The 25127-nt window shown below is 38.8% G+C and overlaps 1 protein-coding gene across 1 annotated transcript in view; it reads left to right on the top strand.

The window, feature by feature from the left end:
- Window positions 1-25127, top strand: part of SORCS3 (sortilin related VPS10 domain containing receptor 3) — a 612970-nt gene that overhangs the window by 516939 nt on the left and 70904 nt on the right. The window contains exon 14 of the mRNA XM_012450168.3: window positions 7608-7715. Within this exon, the coding sequence (XP_012305591.2) occupies window positions 7608-7715 (108 nt within the window). The remainder of the gene's footprint in view (window positions 1-7607; window positions 7716-25127) is intronic.

The following is a 25127-nucleotide window of genomic DNA, read 5'->3' as shown; positions in this document are numbered from 1 at the left end:
GCTTGAGACTTAAAACAAGCTTGTTTTTTAACCAAGAAAGGAAATGTTTCTTAGCTCCCATCATGTTAAAAACTTCCATCTAAATCTTCGTAAGTGAATTGATAAATGCTCTACAGACAGATTTAGCTGTCCTGGTTTCTTCCCCATAAGTCTTAGAGAAGGGACTAGCAACCAGCCCTTAAACTTGGCCATCACTTTCCTTGATTATGGTAGGAACCTAGCACTTCCTTAATCATTGATTCTTAAAGCACTCTGCAGAGGTTTCCTTGTGCTGAAGAAAGAATTTATTTCTGTCATTTCCTTTTGTTGGTAGAAGAGGAGAGCATATTTGACATGGCAGGAGTACATGGAAGAGAGTTTTGGTTTTGTCAAATCTTAGCATCCTTACATCTAACTGTTCAGCCTCAGCCACAAAAGTTCATCTCCAGAGACCGTCTCACTTCCAAAAGGAGTGCCTGTCTGATTATCCCTGGAAGGAAATCATCCAAGTTGGGAAAATTATTCAATATTCATTTAGGGATATTTATATAGGACCAAATCATGACTCTCAAAGTCATCAACACAAAGTTTGAGTTTTCCCTTGTTCAACATAGTATCTCTTTTCTTGGTAAAAATGCTTATAGAGCTCAGAAAAAAAAAAAAGAACTGCACTCCCATTGAATTTCCTTTTATAATAATAATGGTAATATCAACCTTCATTTGACTATTCTAACTTACAAAGTATTAAAAAGGATTTTTCAAACTAAGCTTTTGAAATGGCGTTCTCTCCATTTATAGGATGTTGATACTGCCATTTGTCACAAATGCTACAGATGTTTTCTTGAATGTAGACAGAGACCATGATTTCTGCTTACTTGCCTGTCTATGAATGCCATTCTCTGAAGCAATCCTGGAAGGGGTTAAATGCCAGCTATTGAGTATATGTGTTAGAAAACAACAGCAACAACAACAACAAACTCATTTGGGAATTATCCTTCCACTCCTCTTTCAAAGGCTAAGTGAGTGTTTTGTAAGGGCTTGACCATGTTGTTATCATCAGTGTTTCCTTATGAAATTGTTGACTGATTTTGTCTCCTGCTTATGAGATGCAAGCTTCTGAAACTTAAACCAGGTTTTTCTTCACCAGGAGCTTCTGATTAAATGACAACCTCAAGGTAAACAAATCACTCATTTTAAGAGGAAAATAGGTTAGGTAATCAGTTTATTGCCATTTTCTGTTGTAGATCTCAGACTGACATTGTTTCATATATATTTATTATTATATATATTAATATTTGAATAGGAAAAAGACACCAGCTTACCCACTGGGATGTGGTGGCTCTCAGATTTAAATAATAGCTACATTACCTTTAAGAGAAAATAAGAGCCATAATTGAAAAGCTGGGAAAACTTTAGCTAGGCTAACAAGGCATGTTGTTTCCTACAAATTGAAATGGTAGGTAGCCAGGTAGGCAAAACAGCATACAAATGAACCCATCTGTTTGTGACCATGTACATTTGGATGCATTGAGATTAGAACTAAGTGCTATTTCAGAGAAAGCCTCCATCCAGTGTTCCCTTTGTGCCTGAGAAGCATTAGAGCGAGATAAACAATGGACTCCCACTGAATACAGAGCTCTAATGAAAACACAATAGGCAGAGCACCTAATGGGCAGGTAGACAGGGGTGTGACAGTTTGCTTAACCCTGATAAGCTGTCACTGTCTCTCAGTGGGATTTCTTGGAAACAGAAAGGAAAATATCACCTGACTTTTTGTGTTTCTTTGGTTGTGGGCACTAGCATTTTGTTCAGAGAAACTTTCAAATGAAAACAATCGTTCCAAACAATACATTGCCTCTGAAAAGCAAAAGTGCATGTGCTGTTCTGAAAAACTTCCGGGTGGCTAAAATGTCACCACCTCATATACTGGGGATAAAATGAAATGGAGCAGTACACCTTACCAGAGGGAGGAACACTGATTCTCAGTGACCACTATAGCTCCCTATATCTGTGCTAGAGACTTCTGAGGAGGATTCTGATTGTTATTGGTGGATTCTATTCATTTTAGTTTATGCCATCCCAGTATCATAGTCATAGATGCATGAAGTAGGAAAAGGCCTTATAGAAGTCATTTAAATTAGTATTATACCTGGTATAGCTGATACTTTTGTGACACCCCAAAAATGTCACCTCCCTTTACCAGAATATCACAGTGCTAATCAACCTGCAAATACCCAACATATGTAGTTCTCATCTTGTATAATATCTATAGTTGTTTTTATAGATATTATATAAATAGATTGTTTTTCATGTTGAGCAATAATAAATCTACTTGTAATCTCTGCCCATTGACCTGCATTCTGCCACCCAGATCTATGCAAAATAAGTCTGCTCCAGAATTGCATAAGATTTTTAGAATGGTACAGCTGGGAAGGACCTCAACGTATTTCTTAGAAATATCTTAGCTTAGAAAAGCCTTTCTGAGTTCTGGGAAATGACACGATATGCAACTCAAGACAGATTTTATCCGTTTGTTCATTTATTGTATCCATATTTGTTGAGCATATATTATTTATCTAGCATTAGTACAGCGGCTGGAATATGCTGCTGAATGGGACTGTGTACTTGGGAACTTACATTCTTATGCACAAATACTTGACTGTTCTCTTTAGAAGAGTCACATGGAAATCTTTTCTCTCTTATTCTATCTGTAATTTAAACAACTAATAGTTCCACATATCTAACTACATTCTGTGTAACGTCCTTCACTGACATTACCCCTTTTTGGTAGTCGATAAATAGATCTTTAAAAATATTTGGAAACTTTCTCATCTACAAAAATTAATATGCAATGGTAATTAATTCAGTTTTTCTTCTTCTTTTCCCTAAGCTCCCTAAAATTCATATAATCTGTTTCTGGGACCATTTGGTTTTTACCATTAACTACACTTGCTGTCAGTTTTCCTACAATTTTTAAAATTGAACATAGTATATAGGATTGGGTAGAAGGATTATTTCTTTTTTTAGGCTTGTAATATATCTGTGAGCACCTCCTAGACTCACAGTGGCTTGATTACCTCTCATGATAGTGCCATTGCCAGAAAATATTTAACTTGTAGTTTGCCTATGACTCCAGTTTCTTTTTAGCTTATATATTTTATTAGCCAATCTCATTCATCTAGTTGTAGGGCTTGGTCTTTTTGTTGTTGTTTGTTTGTTTTTATGTATTAAGCATTCTGCTTTAAGTTGTTTCTGTCTTGTAAGTGACTTCCAAATGTACATACCCAATTATGATGAGAAATACAGATCTATCCATCCAAAGGTCTTCTTAACAATGTTACAATATGGAAGTCCAAAAAGCATCAATCTTGATATGAACCAAAGCAGAAACAAACAGATGATATTTGTGTAGAGAAGCTTTGCCTCTCTAACTCTTCTAATTTCCCTCTCAACTACTTAACACTTCCCCCAAATCAATATTTTCCATGATTTCTTTCTTTTGGTCATGCAGTCTCTTTATTTTTATTACCAAATTCATTGACTTTATTTCTAAGATTAACCTAAATATTTCAATTTTTTTTTCACTATAATAATCTTCATTCAAGCCCCGTCTTTGTGTGGTCTCTTAAATTACCACCCCTCCCCAGCTCATTTCCTCAAATCCACTTTGGGTCTTGACAATCCATTTATCACAGAGAAGTGAAAGTTACCTTTTAAAGCTTAAATCAAATTATATTATTTCAACTGAAAATAAGGTTCTTCATTATCTGGCTTCTGCCTTATTTTCTTCTACAAATTTTTTCAACTAATTCCTATTCACACTAAGCTACAGCCACTGACCATCTTTCTGTTCTCACAGGACAGCTTTTTCATTTTAGGTCTTTTCTCTGTAATGACTTTCTCTTGAATCTTTACATGGATACTTCCACTTATCATTTAGACTTTACTTTAAATGTCAATCTCCCTAGAAAAGACTTTCTTAAATTTTGAGCACAAAGCAGCTATCTGGTGACTATCAAATCACTTTATTTTAGTTGTTTCCATGATACTTATTTCTAACTCATATTTTTGCATTGATTTATTTTCATATTGTTCATCTCCTCAATCTGGAATGTAAGTTCCATGGAAGCTAGGACCTCCCCTTTTCTGTTCATCTCTGTATCCCTAGAACCGAGGTCACTGCCAGATGAGGCACACAGTAGTAGGCATCAGTAACATTTTGATAAAGTAATTTTATTTGACTTTGATTCTGTAGTCCTATGTTGCCACTATTTGGAAATCAATTGGAATTTTACTTCTATATTCCTCAGTATTGGCAATCCTACTGATTGCAGTTTTACCTGTGGAGCTAATAAGGAATTCACAGTGCCTTTGTCTTAGCCATTAATGAGCAATTGACCTGAGGAAAAGAAGGTACATCCCTTGGGGATACCATTCAATATAGAATTCAATATACATTTGAAAACTCCTAGTCATCAAAATAATAATAATAATAATAAGTTTCACAAACTGCAGCCTATCCAGACCCAAATATTTGATAACTAAGATATTAAGTTTTCTAATGTTACATATTTTGGAGCTTCTTTAGGGAGTTTTGTTCTTCATAACTACCTCAGTGTGAGAATAAAGTGTTAGAAACTGATCTCAAATCACCGTAGCTCTGGAGTCCTGTCCACTTGCTTGTGCTTATTTATATCATCCTTGGACTTCAGTTATTGTCAATTTCCTTTCCTACCTGGACTTTGGTGTTTCTCATCCTCCCTTTAGGCATCTGCTGTTCCCACTCTTCCCTCTAGCAAGGATTTTGCTCTTTCCATGTGAACTCATTTCATACAGCAGGCCCTTGATCATCTACAATTTCTTTCCCCATCTGGACTTAGCTTTGCCTTGGAGCTCCTATCTCGATACTGGAAGGCTGTGATGGTCTCTCCATGTCTGCTCTCTGTGGGTCTTCTCTTCATTGTGTAAACTAAAGATGGCTCCTTCCCTGCAATGCTCATGGCACTCACTGCAATTTGCTCTGCTAGTGCTGACCATTTTTTTCTCTTTTTCTTTTTTTCTTTTTTTGAGTTGGATTTCCCTCTTATTGCCCAGACTGGAGTGCAATGGCACAATCTCGGCTCACTGAAACCTCTGCCTCCCAGATTCAAGCAATTCTTCTGCCTCAGCCTCCCTAGTAGCTGAGATTACAGGCATGTGCCACCATGCTCGGCTCACTTTTTTTTTCTTTGTATTTAGCAGAGATGGGGTTTCACCATGTTAGTCAGGCTGTTCTTGAACTCTTGACCTCAGGTGATCCACCCACCTCAGCCTCCCAAAGTACTGGGATTACAGGTGTGCGCCACTGTGCCCAGCCCATGCTGACCTTTTATTGGTAAGGAAATCCTGAGACTGAGACAGAGAGAGGCCAACTAATATTTTCTTACCTTCTGGACTTATTGGCCAGAGTTGACTCGTTAGTGGTCACGACACACTCTGAAACAACTATGATTATTTTAGGAACTGATGGAATACATGGTAAGAAAGGTGAAGTTCATTCCCAATTATATGTGTTTTCACTTTTGAAATGAGAAACCCATTTCTACAAAAAGCAATTTAGATATGACCAACTTTCTTGGGGCTAGTTTAAATGATTATTTAGTCTTCAATATATATTTATAAAAGGCTGAAATAATCAAGTTCTTAAAATTCAGGACAGATGATGACAATTAAGGAACTCATAAAAACTTTTGGCAGACTGTCTGCATTTCATTCGTGAACATGGATCTAGGTATACCATAAATGCAAAAATTGTAGGCTGGGAGACTGGTTACTCTAGCTGGGTTAAGAGATTGATGTTATTATTGTTTTTAATCTGTACATTGGGACAGAAGATAAAACAGAGAGTAAAATAGAGAGAGACAGAGAGAAAGACAAAAAAGTAAGTGAGTAGAGAGTGAACCATGTAGACTGGTTGGTAATGGGTGGTAATTCACACCCAGCTTCTGAGTGCCAGTATAAGTCATGCTTGAGAAATGATTGGATAGATTTAAAGAGGGTCCTTCATTATTCCTTATTTTATTTCATTCATGTATTCATTTAGCATATATATGGTATCAACTATATGCCAGGTTTTGTGTTAAGTACTAAGAATAGAAGAATTAATGGTATAGTGTTTGACCATGCCCATTTTAGGCTGGGCATGGTGGCTTACACCTGTAAGCCCAGCACTTTGGGAGGCCGAATGGGAAGATCACTTACAGCCAGAAGGTCGAGACCAGCCTGGGCAATACAGCAAGACCCCACCTCTACAAAAATAAATTTAAAAAAATTAGCCAGGTCCAGTGGTATACACCTGTAGTTCCAGCTATTCAGGAGGCTGAGGTGGGAGAATCACTTAAGCTAAAGAGTTCAAGGCTGCAGGGAGCTGTGATTACATCAATGCACTCTATCCTGAGCAACAGAGTGAGACCCTTGGTCTTTAAAAAAACAGAAAGCAAAACCTTCACAGCGTAGTGGGAGAATCAGACATATTATTTGCCATTATATATTATATATATAAATTTTATATATATTAGGATATGTGTGTGTGTATGTGTGTGTGTGTACTGTGAGGAGCATTGTAACGGAGGTATATTTTTGTTATATTTGTTATTAAGGGGTCATTCAATGATAAGACATACGTGATCTCCGAAATCCCAGAGTTTATAATCTTGAGTTGAGATATTCAAGATCAGTTAAGGAGTCAGTAGTCAGCACTGTGATAGGAGAAGGCCTGGGTGTTATAGAAACATACAGAAGGGAATTTTAATCCTAAATTATGGAAATAGAGTAGAATTAAGAATCAGCGAGAACAAAATATTCATAGAGGATGAAGAAACTAAGGCTGTCTTGGGGAAGAAGGGATCTTGAGAAAAGCTTCTTAGAGGAGATAGTCCTTGGGCTATGCCCCCTGGTTAAATCAAGGGGCAGACAGGTCCTTGATAATATCAAGACAGGGAAGGAAACAGGCACTCAGAATTGCTCAAGTTTCCTCCGCTAGTCACATCTCTTTAAAGCATTGCAGGTTCTGTGTCCACAAGGGGCCAGACTGTCCTCTTACCTTTGGATGAAAGATGGGGCAGTGTTGCTCAGAACATCTCAGACTCTCAGTGGTTGTCCCTTAAAGAGGCACTGGGGAAGGAAAATAATCCTAACATCTATTTTGAACAAATAGGAAATTGCTGTTTGCAAGGTTTGATCTGAAAGACAAACCCTCTCTCTTTCCATCGGATCCACCAACCTTACTCAATTTGTGTCAGAACCTCCAAGGACTCAATGGATTGTGCTGTAAATTGAACCTCAGGTTCCATTCTGATTACTCGAAACATGACACTTCATCCACTAAGCCCTCCTGCTTGGGTTGTTTGTTGATTCTAATGTGTTGAAATATATCTGCAGTTCTGGGTGCTGTCTCCATCCAGGTCCGGAAATGGAGCTTTGATCAAATCTAATATTAATATGGGAAGATGTTAAAGATTAAAACCTATTGATAATCCACACTGTCAGAAAGCAAAATACAGAGGAAAATTTAATAACCTGAAAAATGGTTACAGAAGACTGTGGCTTTATTTTCAGCTGTCTTTTCTATGTACTTGTTTCCAACACAGGGTGAGTTTTGATGAGGGCCACTCTTGGGACAAGTATGGTTTCACTTCAGTTCCTCTCTTTGTTGACGGGGCTCTGGTGGAGGCAGGAATGGAGACCCACATCATGACGTGAGTACTTCTTTTGCTGTGGTAGAAAGAAGATCAGAGACACTGGTTCTACTTTCATTGAGCCCTTGGATTTTTCCAGGGAACCCTACACCAAAGTGGTCCAATCTCTGGGCCAAAATTTCCTCATCTATAAAGTGGAAATATTTATTTTTATACCTACAAACTCAAAAAACTACTGCCAGGATTAGAGAGACTGGGTTCCTAATTGAACAGTCAAGGTTTCTAATAGAATTTAAAGAATTATAGCAAATTGCCATTTATTTGAAACCCAAGGAAACAGAAAACTTCTATCATTAGATGGATTTTCTCTGTTTCCAAAACAGTCTAGTGAGAGATAAGGAGCAGAGACAGAGATGGAGGGAATAAAACAGCCAGCCTGTTGAAATCAGAAAATATTTTAAGAGATCCCCACCTCGACACACACACACTCTCTCTCTCCCCCCACCAGTTATTTCACTTTAGATTATTTTGCTGTGAATTTTTTTCCATTCTCCTATTTATTTATTTAAAGATGGAGTCTTGCACTGTCACCTAGGCTGCAATGCAGTGGTGTAATCTTGGCTCACTGCAATCTCTGCCTCCTGGGTTCAAGCAATTCTCCTGCCTCAGCCTCCCGAGTAGCTGGGACTATGGGCATGCGCCACCACGTCCAACCTTTTTTTTTTATTTTTGTATTTTTAGTAGAGACGGGGTTTCATCCTGTTGGCCAGGATGGTCTCGATCTCCTGACCTCGTGATACACAGATCCTCGTGTAATTACTGATTACAGGTGTAAGCCACCACGCCTGGCCTCCATACTCCTTTATAATGAGATTTAATCTTAGAAGTTGATCACCTGTGTTTATGTGTGCACATATGTGTACATGGTGAGTGGGTAACTGTAATCTGTAATCCTCCACCAGCCAATACTGGCCTGGAGCACCTTACATCTTAGCTCTTCACTGGACAGACTGGAGTCCTGTTAGGCAAAAATAAGGGGTGTTTGCTGTCATGTGGGTTTGGCACAGGACTCATAGTGTGTATCTGTGCTGGTTTGGTGGAAGGGTGTATGATCTTACTACTCTAAGGGATACTGCTCTTGATTTAACCTTTGTGCACATAGATTTCTTTATAGTTTGAATTAGTCTTTTTCCAATGGTTATGCACTTGGAGGAAAGGCCAAACTAGGAGCCAATAAGTGATCAGTTATTAAAAAAAATCTTAATAATTGTGTTTATGCAGTTTTGATCAAATCTCATGGTTTGGCCCCATTCTTTTCTATGAGGCCTATTTGAACTCATTGCATCTTCTGTTGGGCATTACTTTGAACAATATCACATGTATGCCAATCTCTATATGACCTGGCATTCCCTAGTAAGTTTAAGGCCACAGCTTAAGTTCTGTGTTCATCTAATCTTAAATGGTAATAATTTTTTTTCTCAGCTTCAGATGGAGTTTAGCTGGTCACATGGATATGAGGGAGATTGACCTCAGAGCCAAACCATTTACTGAAAAGATGAGATAGCACTTCTATTTTCCTTTCCTCCTGGTCAAGACTCCCTCAGAGCTTGACAGAGCTTCTGTGCCTGTTTTATCTGGCTTATCAAGATAAAACGCTTAGAGAATAGAGCATAATTATTTTCTCATAGAGGATCTGGCAGAGGAGCAGAGGTATTTATGTTTTTATGAAGTTAAGATGGATCTCGGAAGCATTCATCAAAGCGGGTATAAACAATTCAAGTTACCTGTTTTAACATTTTGTTAAATTCAGAGTTTCCTTTGTATGCAAACAACACAGATTTTTTCAGGACTCTTCAGATAGCTGGACAAGCCCTGGAAGGGTTGCCAAGACATAATTTCTGTCTCTATTCTAAATTTGAAAAGAGCATTGAAACCAAGTAGCCTACTAGGGTTGTCCAGTTGTGGAATGGCAATGGCAAGATTGAAACAGGATTTTTTTTTAAATTACATATTTCTGTAGGAACTGTGAGGACAAGGAATCCATTTGGGGACAAGAATGCTTAGCTTTGCCGTTGAATTAAAAACTTATTAATAAAGTAGATCATTCAAATTATATACCCTTCCCCTCTCTGTTAACCCTGATTCTCTCTGTAGCTCAGTGTGGTCAGGAAGAAAAACCAGCCTCTCTAAGGTTCTGCTGCCTTCTCTTATCCATTGATTTGGAGAATTTATATATTTAACAACTAAAGAGCTTCTAATATATATCAGACCTTGTTAGATCTTAGGAGATTTTACAAAGGCAAATGAAGTTCTTTGTTTGCAAGGAGCTCTCAGGCCGAAGTGGTGAGAGTAAGTGGGGATAAAGTAATCATCACAGTACCCTAGCTATACAGCCAGGCGATAGCAGAGGAAAGTGAAGACTTCACACACACAGGAGGTGACAATTGAATTGGTCTGGAAGTTTTCATAGCAGTTCACAAGTGGAAAACCATATAATAGACAATGAAATGTAAGTTCCAAGAAAGCATAGATTTTTAACAGTTTTATATTCACTAATATAAACTCAGTGCCAAAAGCAGTGGTTGGCATGTAATAGGAAGTCAGTAATCGTTGAACGAATGAATGATTCCATGGCAAAGGAAGGGACACAAATAAAGGTAAGAACATGAAAGGGAGTGGCTGGGTGTTGAGGGGGTGAGACTATGAACAATTTTAGGTCACGTTTAGGAATTTGACCTGTATCCAGAGTGAGGTTTTTGAAATTAAAAAATCTGATCGAATCACCAGTTTTCTTAAAATCCATGGAGGCCTTTTCATTGCCTTTAGGATGGAGTCTAAACTCATAGAATGGCCTACAAGTACCTATACTGACCACCTGCTTGGGGCTTTTTCTCTGACCTCCCTGACCTGACCACCCTTTCCTGATGCACTGGTACCTTCCCGCCCCCAGGTTCTTTGTCTTTGTATCTGCCAGAATGGGCCTCCCTTTCCTACTTAAACAACTAAATTTCTAAGTATCTTTCTGATCTCAGCTTAAATATCAGTTCTGATAGCCCACCAGATCAGGGTGGGTTCCCACGCGATATGTTATCTGGCCTTATTTATTTTTTCCTTTATTGCAATTTAGATAATAAACATTAATCCAAAGGATATTAGTTGTTGGATATCTTTCCCTCTGTCTTCATCTACCCTGAAGACAGACAGATGGATGCACACACGGGCACAGACATCCCTGCATGTGAGTTTAATTCCCCATGAGGGAGGATCTTTGTGTATCTTGTTCATTCAGTGCTGTATATTTACCAGGCTTGTGCTAACATGGAGGATTTAACAGTATATATGTACTGGATGGATGAATTATTAGATGAATGAATCAAGTGACTTCCAAAAGTCTTACCATTGTTTTGATTGTTGTGATTTTTCTGGCCCATGGCTCTAGCATGTTAGGAAGTTTATTATAGATCTCTAGAGATTCTAAAATGCTATGATCAGAATGCAGTAGTTGCAAATCATGGGGGTTGAGGTTGGATAGGAATCAGAGCAGACTGTGTGTGTGTAGAGGTATCTACATGGGGGTTATGGTGCATTGGGGTGGAATGGCATGTGGGCACAAAAGGGCAGCTAGAGAATGAGGAGCTTACTGGGAATGATTCTAATTTCCTCCACCTTTTGCAAGAATCTGCCCAATTTCCATTTCTCCTGGAGGCCAGTGCTCCAGGAACATGGACACTTCTAACACTGTAGCTTTGCAGGATGATTTGCATGGGAGACAGTCCCCAGAGTGGAGGCCTGGGACTTGGTTACCTTTATTGCTCTTTTTCCTTTTGTCTTTTCAAATGTTATTATTTCAACATCCCCCTGTTAACTATGATGGGAACCACCTATTCTAGCCTAATTCAAAATGAAATGTGCCCGTTCTTATTACTGAAGGCTGAGGATAGGGCTGATTGACAAGCTGGAGAGCCTATTGCCACCTCAAGCAGTGGCTCTCCAGCTGATGAGATGCATGTGGCTGTTGTAGCACTTGGGCCCCTTTGGTCCACTATTTCTTGAAAGGCTGTTTGCCCCTCGATTAGCACTTTAAAGAGAGCTTTTCTTTAACTTGACTCAGATGTGGAATCAGATAGAAAAACACTGCTTTCCTGCATCCTCAAAGCTACTGAAATTCTTTCCTGATAAGAAATGTTAGAACCAATTGGCTGTGATGTAGCTAAACTTTTACAGGGACCAGAGAGAACCTGGCAGCTTCCTAGAAAAAAAAAATCTTAGTAGGGAGAAGCACAACTTCCCTGAAAGAGATCAGATACTTCTTACCATGAGTGAATGTCTAAAAAGCTTAAGGAGAGTTTAGTCTGATCTGGAGGAACTTAGTGAAGACCTTGCAGCCAACTTGTGACTATCCAGCACCTTTTTTTGTGCCAGGTATCGTGTTGAGCACTTTTTCAAACTTGATTTTATTGAAATCTCCCAACAACTCTGGAAGGTCGATAGGATTGGCATCATTGGGCAGATGAGTCGCTGAGGTTCAGCTCACATGTTCAGAAAGTGGCAAAATAAGAGCAAGGGATGTGAATTTCAAGCACCAGGATTGGAGGTAAAATTTGAAGGAAGGTACTATAATTCTCTAAGGTTTGTTCAGCCAAGGACAGCCAAGGTGTGTGGGGAAACAGTAGCAGTATACCAGTTGTTCACTTAGTATGATGAGTGCCTGCTGTGCTGCCAGACCCCAAGTCCCAGCAGACCTAGTTCTTGATGTTAATTCACAATCCATTTGATAAAGTGTAATAAACACATGAAATAATTAGGGAATGATTACATGGTAAGGTATGATATAAATGTGTTTTTGTTTGTGTTTGTTTTTTGAGGCAGGGTCTCACTCTGTCGCACAGGTTGGAGTGCAGTGATGTTGCCCCGGTCATGGCTCACTGTAGCCTTGACCACCCAGGCTCAGGGCTCAAGTGATCCTCCTACCTCAACCTCCCAAGTAGCTGGGACTACAGGTGCATGCCACTATGCCCGGCTAATTTTTGTATTTTTTATAGAGGTGGGGTTTTGCCATGTTGCCTAGGCTGGTCTTGAACTACTGAGCTCAAGTGATCTGCCCACCTCAGCCTCCCAAAGTGCTGGAATTACAGACACATGTGCCAGTGCGCCTGGGCAGTATGGGAAACATTTTAGTTGCCGTTAGATATCAAAGACATGATTGAAGATAGAGTGATTATAAAGGGCTTCATGACTATACAGAGAAGAGGAAAAGAGAATATTCCTGGTGGGTGGAACAGTGTGAGCAGACATGGAGTGGTAGGAATGTGCCTGGACAGTAGAGGAAAGTGAGAGGTGGAAAGGGCTAGAGATACCTTTGGTTAGGGCCAATTGTCTTGTTGGTTGCTCTTATAAATCCAATTCTAATTGGCATAAATCTCTGATTAGTTGTTCCACCAGCAGAACTAACAGCCAAAGTGAAGGGGAGAGAGATCATTTTGCTTAGAAAATTATACAAACCCCAAAGCTGCAGAGGTTTTTTGTTTTTTTTTTTGTTTTTTTTTCCCTGAAGCCCTTTCCACTTAAAAGACTGTGACCACATGCCTAGCAGGGATCATTCTTTTAAATACAGCCTTAGCACAATGCAGAGGCTCAGCCCTGAGCTTAAATGCATTGTTTAGCCTCTAGTAACTGCATCCGATAAAGTCTTTGAAAATGAACCAGAGCTGCTTCCATTGATCTGTTTTTCAATTCTCTGTTGTTTGCTGAAGGAGACTGATTTTACTTTGCCCAAAGTCAGTCATTCGAGTAATTGGCAAATCCAGTGGAACTCCAAGTCATCACCTCTCAGGCTGGCTGCTTGATTCATAACCTTCAGATTGTCACCAGGCTTGCCAGCAACTCAGAGGCACACTCCTGTTTGTGGCAAGAAACACAAAAGCAGAATGCATGCCTGCAGAGGGGCTATTGGATGATGGTAGGGTATACTGGGGACCAGCAGCAGCCTGGAAGGAAAAAGCTTATTTTGATCAATGAATTGCGTGTGGGCTCAGGAGGAGGGATGGTGTGGTGGCTGAGAGCATGGGCTTTGGAGATTCACTCTTCCAGGATAATGCTCAGCTTGCTGTTTACCACCTATGTGACTTTAGTGTCTTGCTTCACTCCACTCTGAGCTCTCATTTCCTAACATGGATATGAGGATTAAGTGAAATAATAACTCTATTGAGGAACACTGGAGATGTTGGTAATCTCCATGATCTAATGATCAAGAAACAGGCCACCTGCAGGGAAGAACTATGGCCAACCAGAGCAGGGGTTGGCAGACTTCTTCTGTAAAGGGCACGCTGTAAAGATTTTAGGCTTTGCTGGCCACAGGGCTTTTGTTTCAACTACTCAACCCTTCCAGCCTAGTGGGTGAAAGCAGCCGTAGACAGTATGGAGACGAATGGGCATCAGTGTGTTCCAAGAAAACTTTATGAATACTGAATCTTGAATTTCATATAATTTCCACATGCATGTCATAAAATACAATTCTTCACTTGCTTTTCCCCCAACCATTTAAAATGTAAAAATAACTCAGCTTGTGTGCCATCCAAAATATAGAGCTAGCCAGACATGGCCCATGGGTTATAATTTGACCCCAAACAAGAAGGGGTTTTATCCATTGTAAATATATTAAAAATGTCATTTGTATTTTTGACACAATTTTTACATACTTTCCCTATCTATAAATTGCTTCTCCAATTGCATTGTCTTATGAAATATTGAAAAAGGTATTTTTTATGAAATGGCTTGGAAGTTTCCTTATTTATTTCTTTAAAAAATTTTATTGAGGTATAATTGATATATATAAAATTGTACATGTTTACTGTATACATTTTGATGAGTTTGGATGTATATATACACCCATGACCATCATCACAGTCGCAGTTACTAAACATATCCATCACTGCCAAAAATTACCTTTTGTTCTTTTGTGAGGTTTTTTTTTTTTTTTTTTGGTAAGAACATTTAACATGAGTTCTGTCCTCTTGACGTATTTTTTTTTTTTTTTTTTGAGATGGAGTCTTGCTCTGTCACCAGGCTGGAGTGCAGTGGCGCAATCTCGGCTCACTACAACCTCCACCTCCTGGGTTCAAGCAATTCTTCCGCCTCAGCCTCCCGAGTGGCTGGGACCACAGGCACCTGCCACCACGCCCAGCTAATTTTTGTATTTTTAGTAGAGACGGGGTTTCACCATGTTGGCCAGGATGGTCTCGATCGCTTGACCTTGTGATCCATCCACCTCGGCCTCCCAAAGTGCTGGGATTACAGGTGTGAGCTACCATGCCCGGCCTCCTCTTGACATATTTTAAAGTGTACAATAATGTATTGCTAAATACAGGCACGATGTTGTACATCTGATTTCTAGAACTACTCATCTTGATAACTGAAACTTTATGTGCATTAAAGAAGTCATTTTACCCTCCTCCAGCCCCTGGCAATTACCGTTTTACTCTCTGCTTCTATGAGTTAGACTATTTTAGATACCTTAGGTAAGTAGAATCGTAAAGTATTTGTCCTTCTATGACTGGCTTTTTTCTCTTAGCATAATGTCCTCTTGGTTCACCAATGTGGTCACAAATGGTACATTCAGCTTTTGTTAAGCAACAAAACAAAACAAAAATACCCACTCCTAATTTCTTATCAAAACCCCACATGTAAGTCACGACTCCTTCAGGAAGCCCAAGTCCTTACTCATTTTCTATAATTGAATTCCTTTCATGGGCCTCACCGTGACTCACAGGTGTATCTTGCTTGGTGTATACTTTTTCCAACGGAGCCAACATTTGCAAAATCAGAAACATCTGGCAACACCAAGTCCAACTCCCTGTAGTCCGACATTCTGCTAAAGCTGCATGGCAACTGCCCATTTTGGGCAGGGTGTGCTGTTTCTGCCTTGCCCGTCACCTGGTGTACATATGTCCTCTCTGGCTGCTCCATTTAACTCCTTGTTCATTGAAGTTGCCCTCCTGCTCTGGTAAGATTTTGAATTTGCGATTCCCAATTTAGATTCTGTATCTGTAATTTCATAACTATATTGTCTTACAGGTTTTTTTTTGGAAATTTAAGAAATACAGAATAATATAAGGAATAAAATTACAAAGCTTGTGTACCCACCATCTGAAATTAATAAATATTAGCCTGTTACCACTTTGATTCAGATTTTTAAATAACAAAGAAGTCCAGGTGGAGTTGATCTTTTCATTATTGTCCTTCTCAGACTTATTATCCTTAATCCTTCCACAAACCCTTCTAGAACATATGTTGACACTTTTAGCACTTACTTGTTCATATAAATATATGTGATATCACTTTATATGTTTTTTTTAAATCTATAATTTATAAAAATAACATTTTTCTACATGCTTCGTTCACTCAACATTATCTATCTGGGGTCATATCCATCTGGTCTAGGCAATTTTCGTGCTATATGGTATGTTGTCATGATATAAATAGGCACAACTTATTTTTCTATTTTCTTATCAATGGACATTTAGGTTATTTCTAGCTATGTGCTCTTATAAACAGTATTACCACATCTTTATGTATGCCTCCAGGTACATACATGTAAGAAGTTCTCTGAGCTGCAAGCCAGAAGTGGAATGGGGTCATGGTGAATTGGCATTATCACAAATAATGCACTCTTACTATGCACTGATAATGCAATAATAATTCTCGCACTGTTTTCCGATTGTTTTACATGTTGGTTATCTTTGCAGATAGAATGTCAGAGCTTTTTGTTGTCGTTGTTCTGTAAGATTGAGGAGGCTTGCAACTGTCTGATTTATTATCCCCCACAGCACTGAATGTAATTATGCTCATGCATAGGTGATGCTCAGCAAATATATGGTGAGTGAGTAATTCTATTGGACTATATGGCAAACTATTTAAGAGCGGGTACTGAACTTTATACTTTTTTCTGATTCTTTTTATTTTTTGCTTCAGGAGTTGACACAAAGTAGGAAACTGAGAAATGTCATGACATTTTAATGACATAAGAAAACACAGGGTCCCTCTTTCCCTTCCTCTCTTATAGCTCTTTTTATTTCCCTGTCTTTCCTTCTGTCTAAAATCTATCTCAAATATCCATCTTCTCCCTTGTTTCCATCTCTTAGATTCTTTCATTGCTCAACTCCAGACTCATCTTCTACAGCTTCACAGATCACATTTTCTCACCCACAGTTATTGACCTTACACTTTCCAGCCCATTAAAGGGATTTTCTTAGTTTTGAGAAAAGAATCAAAGTTATTTGGACATAGGATGATTTATTTTTATTCATTTTAGAAATCATCTTTCTTTCTTTTGCTTCTTCTCTTCCAATGCTTTTTAGTTTCATTCTCGGTCTTCCTTCCAACCTCCTCTTTCCCCCATATTTATTTTCAAGTCTTTCAAAACAATTTTTTAAAATATATGTATTTCGCTGCGTTTTAGGTTTTAGGGTACATGTGAAGAACATGCAGGATTGTTTCATAGGTACATACATGGCAATGTGGTTTGCTGTCTTCCTCCCTATCACCTGTATCTGGCATTTCTCCCCATGTTATCCCTCCCCAACTCCACACCCCCCACTGTCTCTCCCCTATTTCCCCCCAACAAACCCCAGTGTGTGATGCTCCCCTCCCTGTGTCCATGTGTTCTCATTGTTCAACACCTGCCTATGAGTGAGAACATGCGGTGTTTGATTTTCTGTTCTTGTGTTAGTTTGCTGAGAATGATGGTTTCCAGGTTCATCCATGTCCCTACAAAGGACACAAACTCATCGTTTTTTATGGCTGTATAGTATTCCATGGTGTATATGTGCCACATTTTCCGTGTCCAGTCTATCATCAATGGGCATTTGGGTTGGTTCCAAGTCTTTGCTATTGTAAACAGTGCTGTAATGAACATTTGTGTTCATGTGTCCTTATAATAGAATGATTTATAATCCTTTGGATATATACCCAATAATGGGATTGCTGGGTCAAATGGAATTTCTATTTCTAGGTCCTTCGGAATCGCCACACTGTCTTCCACAGTGGTTGAACTAATTTACACTCCCACCGACAATGTAAAAGTGTTGGAGAGGATGTGGAGAAATATTTTCAAGCCTTTTAATCTTTGCCACTTTCCACCACCTTCCCAATCATTGTATTGTGTAAATAACACAGGCCCCACTTGCAGGATTCTTGCTGTTGATCCCCTGCTTATTTCTATTAAGGTCTAGTTCACGTCTGGCTTTAGCTCAATGCGATTCCCCCTGTAGCCACTGACCTCCTTTACCACTAATCCCATCTACACCTTAATGTGAAAACAATCAGGTGGCGTAGACACACACCAATAGCCAAAAATGTGGCCTGAATTTCTGAAGACCAATAGCTATTGTCTGCTGATGTCTGGCCGTGCCACAATTATGCTCTTTCTGCTTTGATTTGAAATCCGTCCTCAGCAGCTTCCTCCATGGAGGGAGGTAAAGGAAGGAGGAAAAGGAGGGAGGGCTTTTGGAGGCAGAGGCAACAGGAGGCGTGGGGAGCCAGCCCTTTCAAAGAGAACTGAACTCTTATAGGAACATTTAAAAGAGGATTCGGATATCCCTATGAATCAAGTGTTGCTATTACAAGAACATTTATTATTTCTTTACTCAACAATATGTATTGATAGCCCACTACAAGGCAGGCACTGTTCTAAGAGTTCTAGAAGATGGACTAGGGCATAAACAAAATAGTCAAAGTCACTGTTAAGAAGTTTATATTTTAAAAGCCACTTCCATCCCCAGTAGAGGAAAGATCAATTTTGAATGAGGTTTATTTCAGCTCTGGCATTCATGGAGTCTGTTCTGTAATCCAATTCTGAGCTTTTTAAATGGTGGTGCTGCTGTTGCTGGTGGTGGCATGTGTGCATGTGTGTAAAAGAAAGAAAGAAAAAAAAACGGGGGCAGATAAATAGTGCCTTAGGCCTCAGGGTACCTTTAACTTCCAAAAATTCTAACCCTGATTTTTGCTTATTGCCTAGCCTGAGAAAGAATAACATGCCAATGAATTAAAGGAACATCGCAGAATATTAAAAGCATTACCTCCAGTGAGGCTTTTATTTTCTTATCTATAGTTTTTTTCGGTTTTCAGTTTTTTCATGATGAGAGTGCACTATTTTTATGAGAAAAAAGAAAATCATTTATCAAAATTTACACATTTAAAAAAAATCATCTCCCAGATAATGCAAGGGAGGGGCTGCATTTGAGTTTATGCTGATGATAGTGTGGGTCACTCTTACTTTACCCTTGAGGCTCATGATCTGGAGGAAGAGAGAGCCTCATCTGTGTACCATCACTTCCCAGTGCTAACCAATGCCCTGACTAAATTAATACTAAATCATTTCAAATAAACATACTACTAGAACCCAATAAGAGGTGCGAATGGGAAATAGACAAATTCTACTTGTAAAATAAAAATTGGGGAAATTGCTAAATAGTGGCTTCTGACAAAGCGGTTCTCTAAATAATTTCTTCAAGGTCATCTGGTTAATTTATGCTGCATTTGTAAGTTATTGTGTATTTTAAAAATTAATGAAAGATTTAATTATAGCAGGGTTGCCTGTGACCTTTTGTGAAATGACTTCATCATAAATCTACAGGCATTTTAGAACTGTTTTCGAGGTTTGTAATAATTTGCTCTCAAATTAATGACATCCAGCCAGTAAAAGGAGTTGAAGCTGGGTAAAAGGATTGAGTTGGGATTTGTGGTTACCTAGCAATGGCTAATTCTGAGTCCTGGATGGAGGTTACAGAGAAGATGGTATGTGACTCACTGGAATCCATAGCAGGTTTAACTATTTGCTTAGAGGAATGAGAAATAAATCCAGTGTGTCAACAGGGAGATGTTTGTTGCATGTAACCAGAGTGAGTCACTGCAGAGCAGTCAGTTGATTACAGTTCATTTATCTACATATGAATGTAGGGAAACCCCTGGACCAATGGGATAATTTCTCTTCTTCCCTCACCTGTAACAGAGGTTCTTCTTTATTTGTAAATTGAGGGTCTATTCCTGCCCCCAGCTTGCTGGCTACCCACGAAACCCATTTTAGACTTTACCACCCTAGTAGTTCTGACTTTCACCCACGCAAGTGGCTCAATGAGCAGCATAGCTAAGCTGTCTCTGGATAGGAATAGGCTCATTTCATCCCTGTCCCTGTCATTCTGATGATTCATTTGATCCAATAGGGTGAGGGGAAAAGCCATTCAGGGGAATGCCACATCTTAACATATCAAAGAAGATCCTCTGTCTTAGAAGAAACTGGTAGCACACATCTGTAGTTCCAGAGTGGCAGGCTGGAGTCTGGAAAATGCAGAGTACCATTTAGATGCAGGAGGCTGGGAGAAAAGCCAGTGAAATCTGGAAAGTAGGTCTTGGCTGAAGACTTTCCTGGTTAAATGCAGCCCTGGATGTGAATCCCTTCTCTATTCTGCATTCTTCAAGTATTCATGGTGCTGCGGTCACATGTGGCATACCATGACTCTGCCTGCAAGCTGAAAATGTTTCCCATGAAGAGCAGTCAGTTTGGGAGAAAGAACTGGCTGCCAGGAGACTTGGGTTCCAGTTATTTGTGTCCATGAGCAGGTCTTAGTTTCCCCAGCTAGCATGTGAAGAGGGTTGGTCAGAAACTCATCCCTAAAGACCCCTCCAGCACTGAGACTTTACAATTCTGTTTGTTCTTTTGTATGCTTCAGGGATTCCCAACTGGAGGCCAAGCCAATAAAGACTCACAGCCCAGAGTCAAGTACATAATCCTTCACACAGTAGATGCTTTAGACGTTGAGACAAATAGGGTCATAATTGGAACTTTCTAGATAACCTCTTTTCTGCAGAGTTCTACTTTCTTTCCTCCAACTGTACTTTCAGTTTTATATATTTCAAGGTATTTCTGCCTTTTATGCAAACGGACTATTAGGGGCTGGAAGGAAGAGGATCCCCATGCCCATACCTCAGTGCTAAACTGTGCAGTCAAATGATTGCTAATAAGTGATGAAGGACTTAAAAAAGAGTAACAGCCTTGCTGAAAATGCACATTGCTGAGAATTGTTTTAGAATGGTTGCTGCAAATGCCTGTGTTTAACACCTGGCTTCATCGTTTACTTGCTGTGTAACCCTGTTGGATGAGCTATTTAATGTTTTTGAACCTCAGTTTCCTCATCTGTTAAATGGGAATAATAAATAAAATGAGATGATCCATGCATAGTGGTTAGCATACCCTCAGTGTTCAATAATTTATCACTAATATTAGTCATATTAAATATTGTTGTTATTCGACTGAGATCTGAGTACCTACTGTTTGCAAAGTCTTATGGGTAGGGATCATAGGGATACAAAAGCATAAGGCACACTGTCTGCCCACAAAATTCTTAGACATCCAGTAAAGACAAATAATCATAATATATAACTATACTAATAATTGTTTAAAGTTATTGATTTGTTAATTTATACCAATCACCATAAAACATAACACACTTTAACCTCAAAATCATGTTCGATACTGCTATTATCCTCATTTTGCACATGAGGAAGGTAAGTTTAAAATGTGTAAGGAACCCTCTGTAGGTGCAGGATTGGGGCTTTCATCTGGGCCATCTGATATGAATACCTTTGTGCTTACACACTTTATTCTGCAGCCTCTCAGACAGTAAATATATGACAGGCACCTGTGATGCATAAGGAACAACTTATATGAGTTGCAAAGTTCTAAGAAGTTAAAATCGAGCAAAGAGAATAAGACTATGTGCATATGTTATGATTTTTGATATATTTTGGAAGTGCTGTGGGTCATACCCAAAATACAGATAAAATGCTACAGAAATTCAGAGGAGAGTGATTTTATTTTCTTCTGATGAAGGAAAAGAGGCAAGGAGGAAAAATCAGGGAGGATATAACAGAAAAATACTACTTGAATTAAAACTAAAAGGAATAATTTACCAAGAAAATAGAATAATCTTAAAACCTATACAGTTTTGTGGTTATATAATGTAAACACTGTAAAACATGCAAGGAGAAATGAAAGGTTTGCAATCATAGAAAAATACTTTGATAAATCTCACTTAGAAACCAATAGACCAAGTAGTCCAAAGGTTAGCACGATTTTGTATATTGAATAACATTATTAGAAAGCTTGATTTAGAGCTGCAGTCCCCAAACTTTTTGGCACCAGGGACTGGTTTTATGGAAGACAGTTTTCCATGGATGAGGACACAGGTGAGGGGTGTTGATTTCAGGAAGAAACTATTCCACCTCAGATCATCAGGCATTAGTGAGATTCTTATAATCTAGGTTGTGATTAGATCCTTTGCATGTATAGTTCACAGTAGGGTTCGCACTCCTATGAGAATCCAGTGCCACTGCTGACCTGACAGGAAGCAGAGTTCAGTCAGTAATGCTCACTCTCTGGCCACTCACCTCCTGCTGTGCGTCCCTGTTCCTAAACATTTAATGTATTTTAAAATATTGACCATACACTGAGCCAAATACAAAGTCTAGATTGCTTTCAAAGAGCTGATTACCACTGAAACCACATTCTCTCTAAATATTTGCAATTAAATAAGAGATTTTAAATAAAATGGTGGTGATGAAAACAAAGAATAAACAACCTTAGGATTTTCATATTCTGTATGAACTTCCATGCCCATATTCACATTAATAAATTTGTATGCCTTTGAAAAGAAAAAGGAAGAAACCTCGTATATTTGGAAACAAAACCATGAGTTCTTTAAGATTCATTTTGTTTCTTGAAGAAGAGATAAGGATGATCTCTATGTACTATTTAGATTTGAAAAGCTTTCCTCCTGCCCCGTTTATCCCCCATCCAAAACCTATATTTTGACCCGAGGCTTACAGAATGAGTAGGAATTGGACAAGACAAGGTGTGGGGAAAGCCATCCCAAGCAGAGGAAAAGCAGGTTGAGGACTGGGTCTCTTGATGCTGAGGCTTCTAGCCTGAAGACTGACAATCCAGGCAAAGCAGTAACAGAAAGAAGAAACTCAGGAAGGGTCTGGCAGAGTTGGCTTTGCCCTGCTGTTTCTGAAGATGTTATTCAGGCAGATAAAAACAGGACAGTTGGTGGTTAGAAGAACTCAAGTTGCAGGCACTGGAGTCTCTGAGGACAGGAAAGACAGATGTCCCAGTTGTGAGTCAATGGTAACACAGTATTATCTTAGTTGAGTTTGATCAAAGATGCACTCAATAGTCAGACTGCAGTGAAGTCTGCTAATCTAACTCCCAAAGCACAGTTTGTTCTTACTTTTCAACATTTTGTAGTGGCTTCTTAGAAGCAAATTCTGATTCTTTCTTGAAGGATTGTGGTCAACTGTTCTCTTCTTCTTCTCTCAGCTTTCATAACTATGCATAAAAGTTGGCATAATTGGGAGGCTACAAAAGAATCAAATGACTATGCAGGGGAGAGCTAGGTAACCCAGGGCTGCTCTCTTATAAAGAGGAAAACATCTTTACAGAGCCTAGTCCTCTAATTACATTTAGTGTGGCATTCTTTCCCCCTAAATTATAGCAATTATATACAGAGATCCCCTTTGAAATCATTTAATTAATGAGTAGCTAACCTTCTCTGTGTATAGAATTCTAATGAAGTCTTTTATTTTTGTGAACTGCCTCCCTCCCTCAAATTAATTACTCCCCTTCCTGAAAGGCTTACTCAGGTCTGAATGGTGGATTAAAGGAGGTGGGTTATTTAAGGTCCTGGCAAATCATATTTGTTTGTGGAAATCCTAGCACAGTCCAGGGTGACAAGGGACAGAGCATTTGCTGCAATTTCTTGCCTGACATTGTTTCTATCCTGCATTCCAAATGATACACAACTCAGCCACATTCTTTGACCCAGAAATAGGGCAGATGAAGCTATTTATTACCTCAATTTTGGAAGAAGTGAATGATTTTGTTAGATTAATTGTCATTAATCAACTCAGAACTATTTATTAAGCATCTGTTTTATGAAAGAAGTACCAATGTGGACAAAGATGAATGACTGTAATAGATAAATCTTTTGTGAATAGGGTTACCAGGAGATGGATAGCTTGTATACCTGGAGGTAGACATGGGGATTGAAAGAAAATAAACTCTTGGAAATGGTCTTGAAAGGGCCACTTTCCATATAGTCTGTTTCCTCAACTAATTCTTTGAGCACATGTCACTGATTTCAAATAACCTTTTATTAGAAAGTTGAATCCTTGAGAGATGAAGTGATTTGCTCAAGGTCACCTACCTAATTTAATGGCAGACCATATCTAGGAAAAGCCAAGTCTTCTGTTTCCCTGCCCAGTACTCTTGCGACCATGCCCAGACCACCCATATGTTAACAACAATTCAATGGCACAGAAAGACCATCTGTAACCATAGTCATGTTAGCAGTATAAGCATTTAGCATCAGAAGAGTTTTAGAAAAAGACAGAGATAGCCTCTTAAGTTTGTATAGTCCAAGAAGAAGGTGAATCTTGAGTGATTGTCAAAAACTCTCATGAAAGATCCAGGTGGCAAGATAAAAAGAAAGAAAAATAGGAGTTATAAATTTTAATTGATTTTTTTTCTGAAAATCTATATAGTGAGAAATAGCTTAGAGAATTAATTTATTTTGTTCCTGTGGTTGGGAACGACTTCCTCAGAAATGTAAGGGTAGGCTACCTGTTTCCAGGTGGTCATCTATATTTATATATGAGGTATTCACTTTCTCCAAGGCTCACTAGGAAGATGTCAAATAAAAAAAGAAAGTCCCTGTATATGAAGTTAGTATGCACCTTGAAAAAGGGACTTTGAGGCAAGACTATTGAAAGTCCTTGATGAGAAAGTCCTTGGGTGAGTCTATGAGGATTCCAGTAGTCAAAATGATGATGATGGTAATAAACATTGGTTGTCTATCATGATTTTCAAGATTTTCACCCACATTATCTCATGTGATGAGGGTTTGATTATGTTGGTGAAAATATACTTTGAGTTTAAAAGAGGGGCTAGAAATGCATTTCTGGAAAAGTAGTTCAAAATAGTTTATCTTGGTAATCACAATTAAGTGGGATTTAATAACAGTGGGTTTGGCCATGTTAATAATTAGTTTCCCTTTGACAAAGACCTGAGAATAAAATTCCACCCTCTAGAATTGCCTTGTTTTTTTCTGTTGGCACTCAATGATCAATTAGCCATTCTTTGTCAAGTGACTACTGTTGTTAGGTTCTGTAGGATACAGAGAAGTACCACAAGTATCCCCAGCCTTAAAAAGCTTTCTAATTGGTTGACAAAAATTTCACCAAAGACATAAGAAAATTATGAAATTTTGGATTGGTGGTCTAGAGAAGTTGTTCTCAAAATACAGTCCTGGGGCCAGCAGCATCAGCATCGCCTGGGACTTATTAGAAATTCAAATATTTAGGTTCCTCAAATGTGCTATTAAGAAACTCTGGGAGTGAGACATTCTATGTTTAACAAGC

Source organism: Aotus nancymaae, unplaced genomic scaffold (assembly GCF_030222135.1).
Source record: "Aotus nancymaae isolate 86718 unplaced genomic scaffold, 86718_ANA_hifiasm-v0.15.2.pri h1tg000010l, whole genome shotgun sequence".
NCBI classification, from domain to species: Eukaryota; Metazoa; Chordata; class Mammalia; order Primates; family Aotidae; genus Aotus; species Aotus nancymaae.
This window is presented reverse-complemented; position numbering and strand designations above follow the sequence as displayed.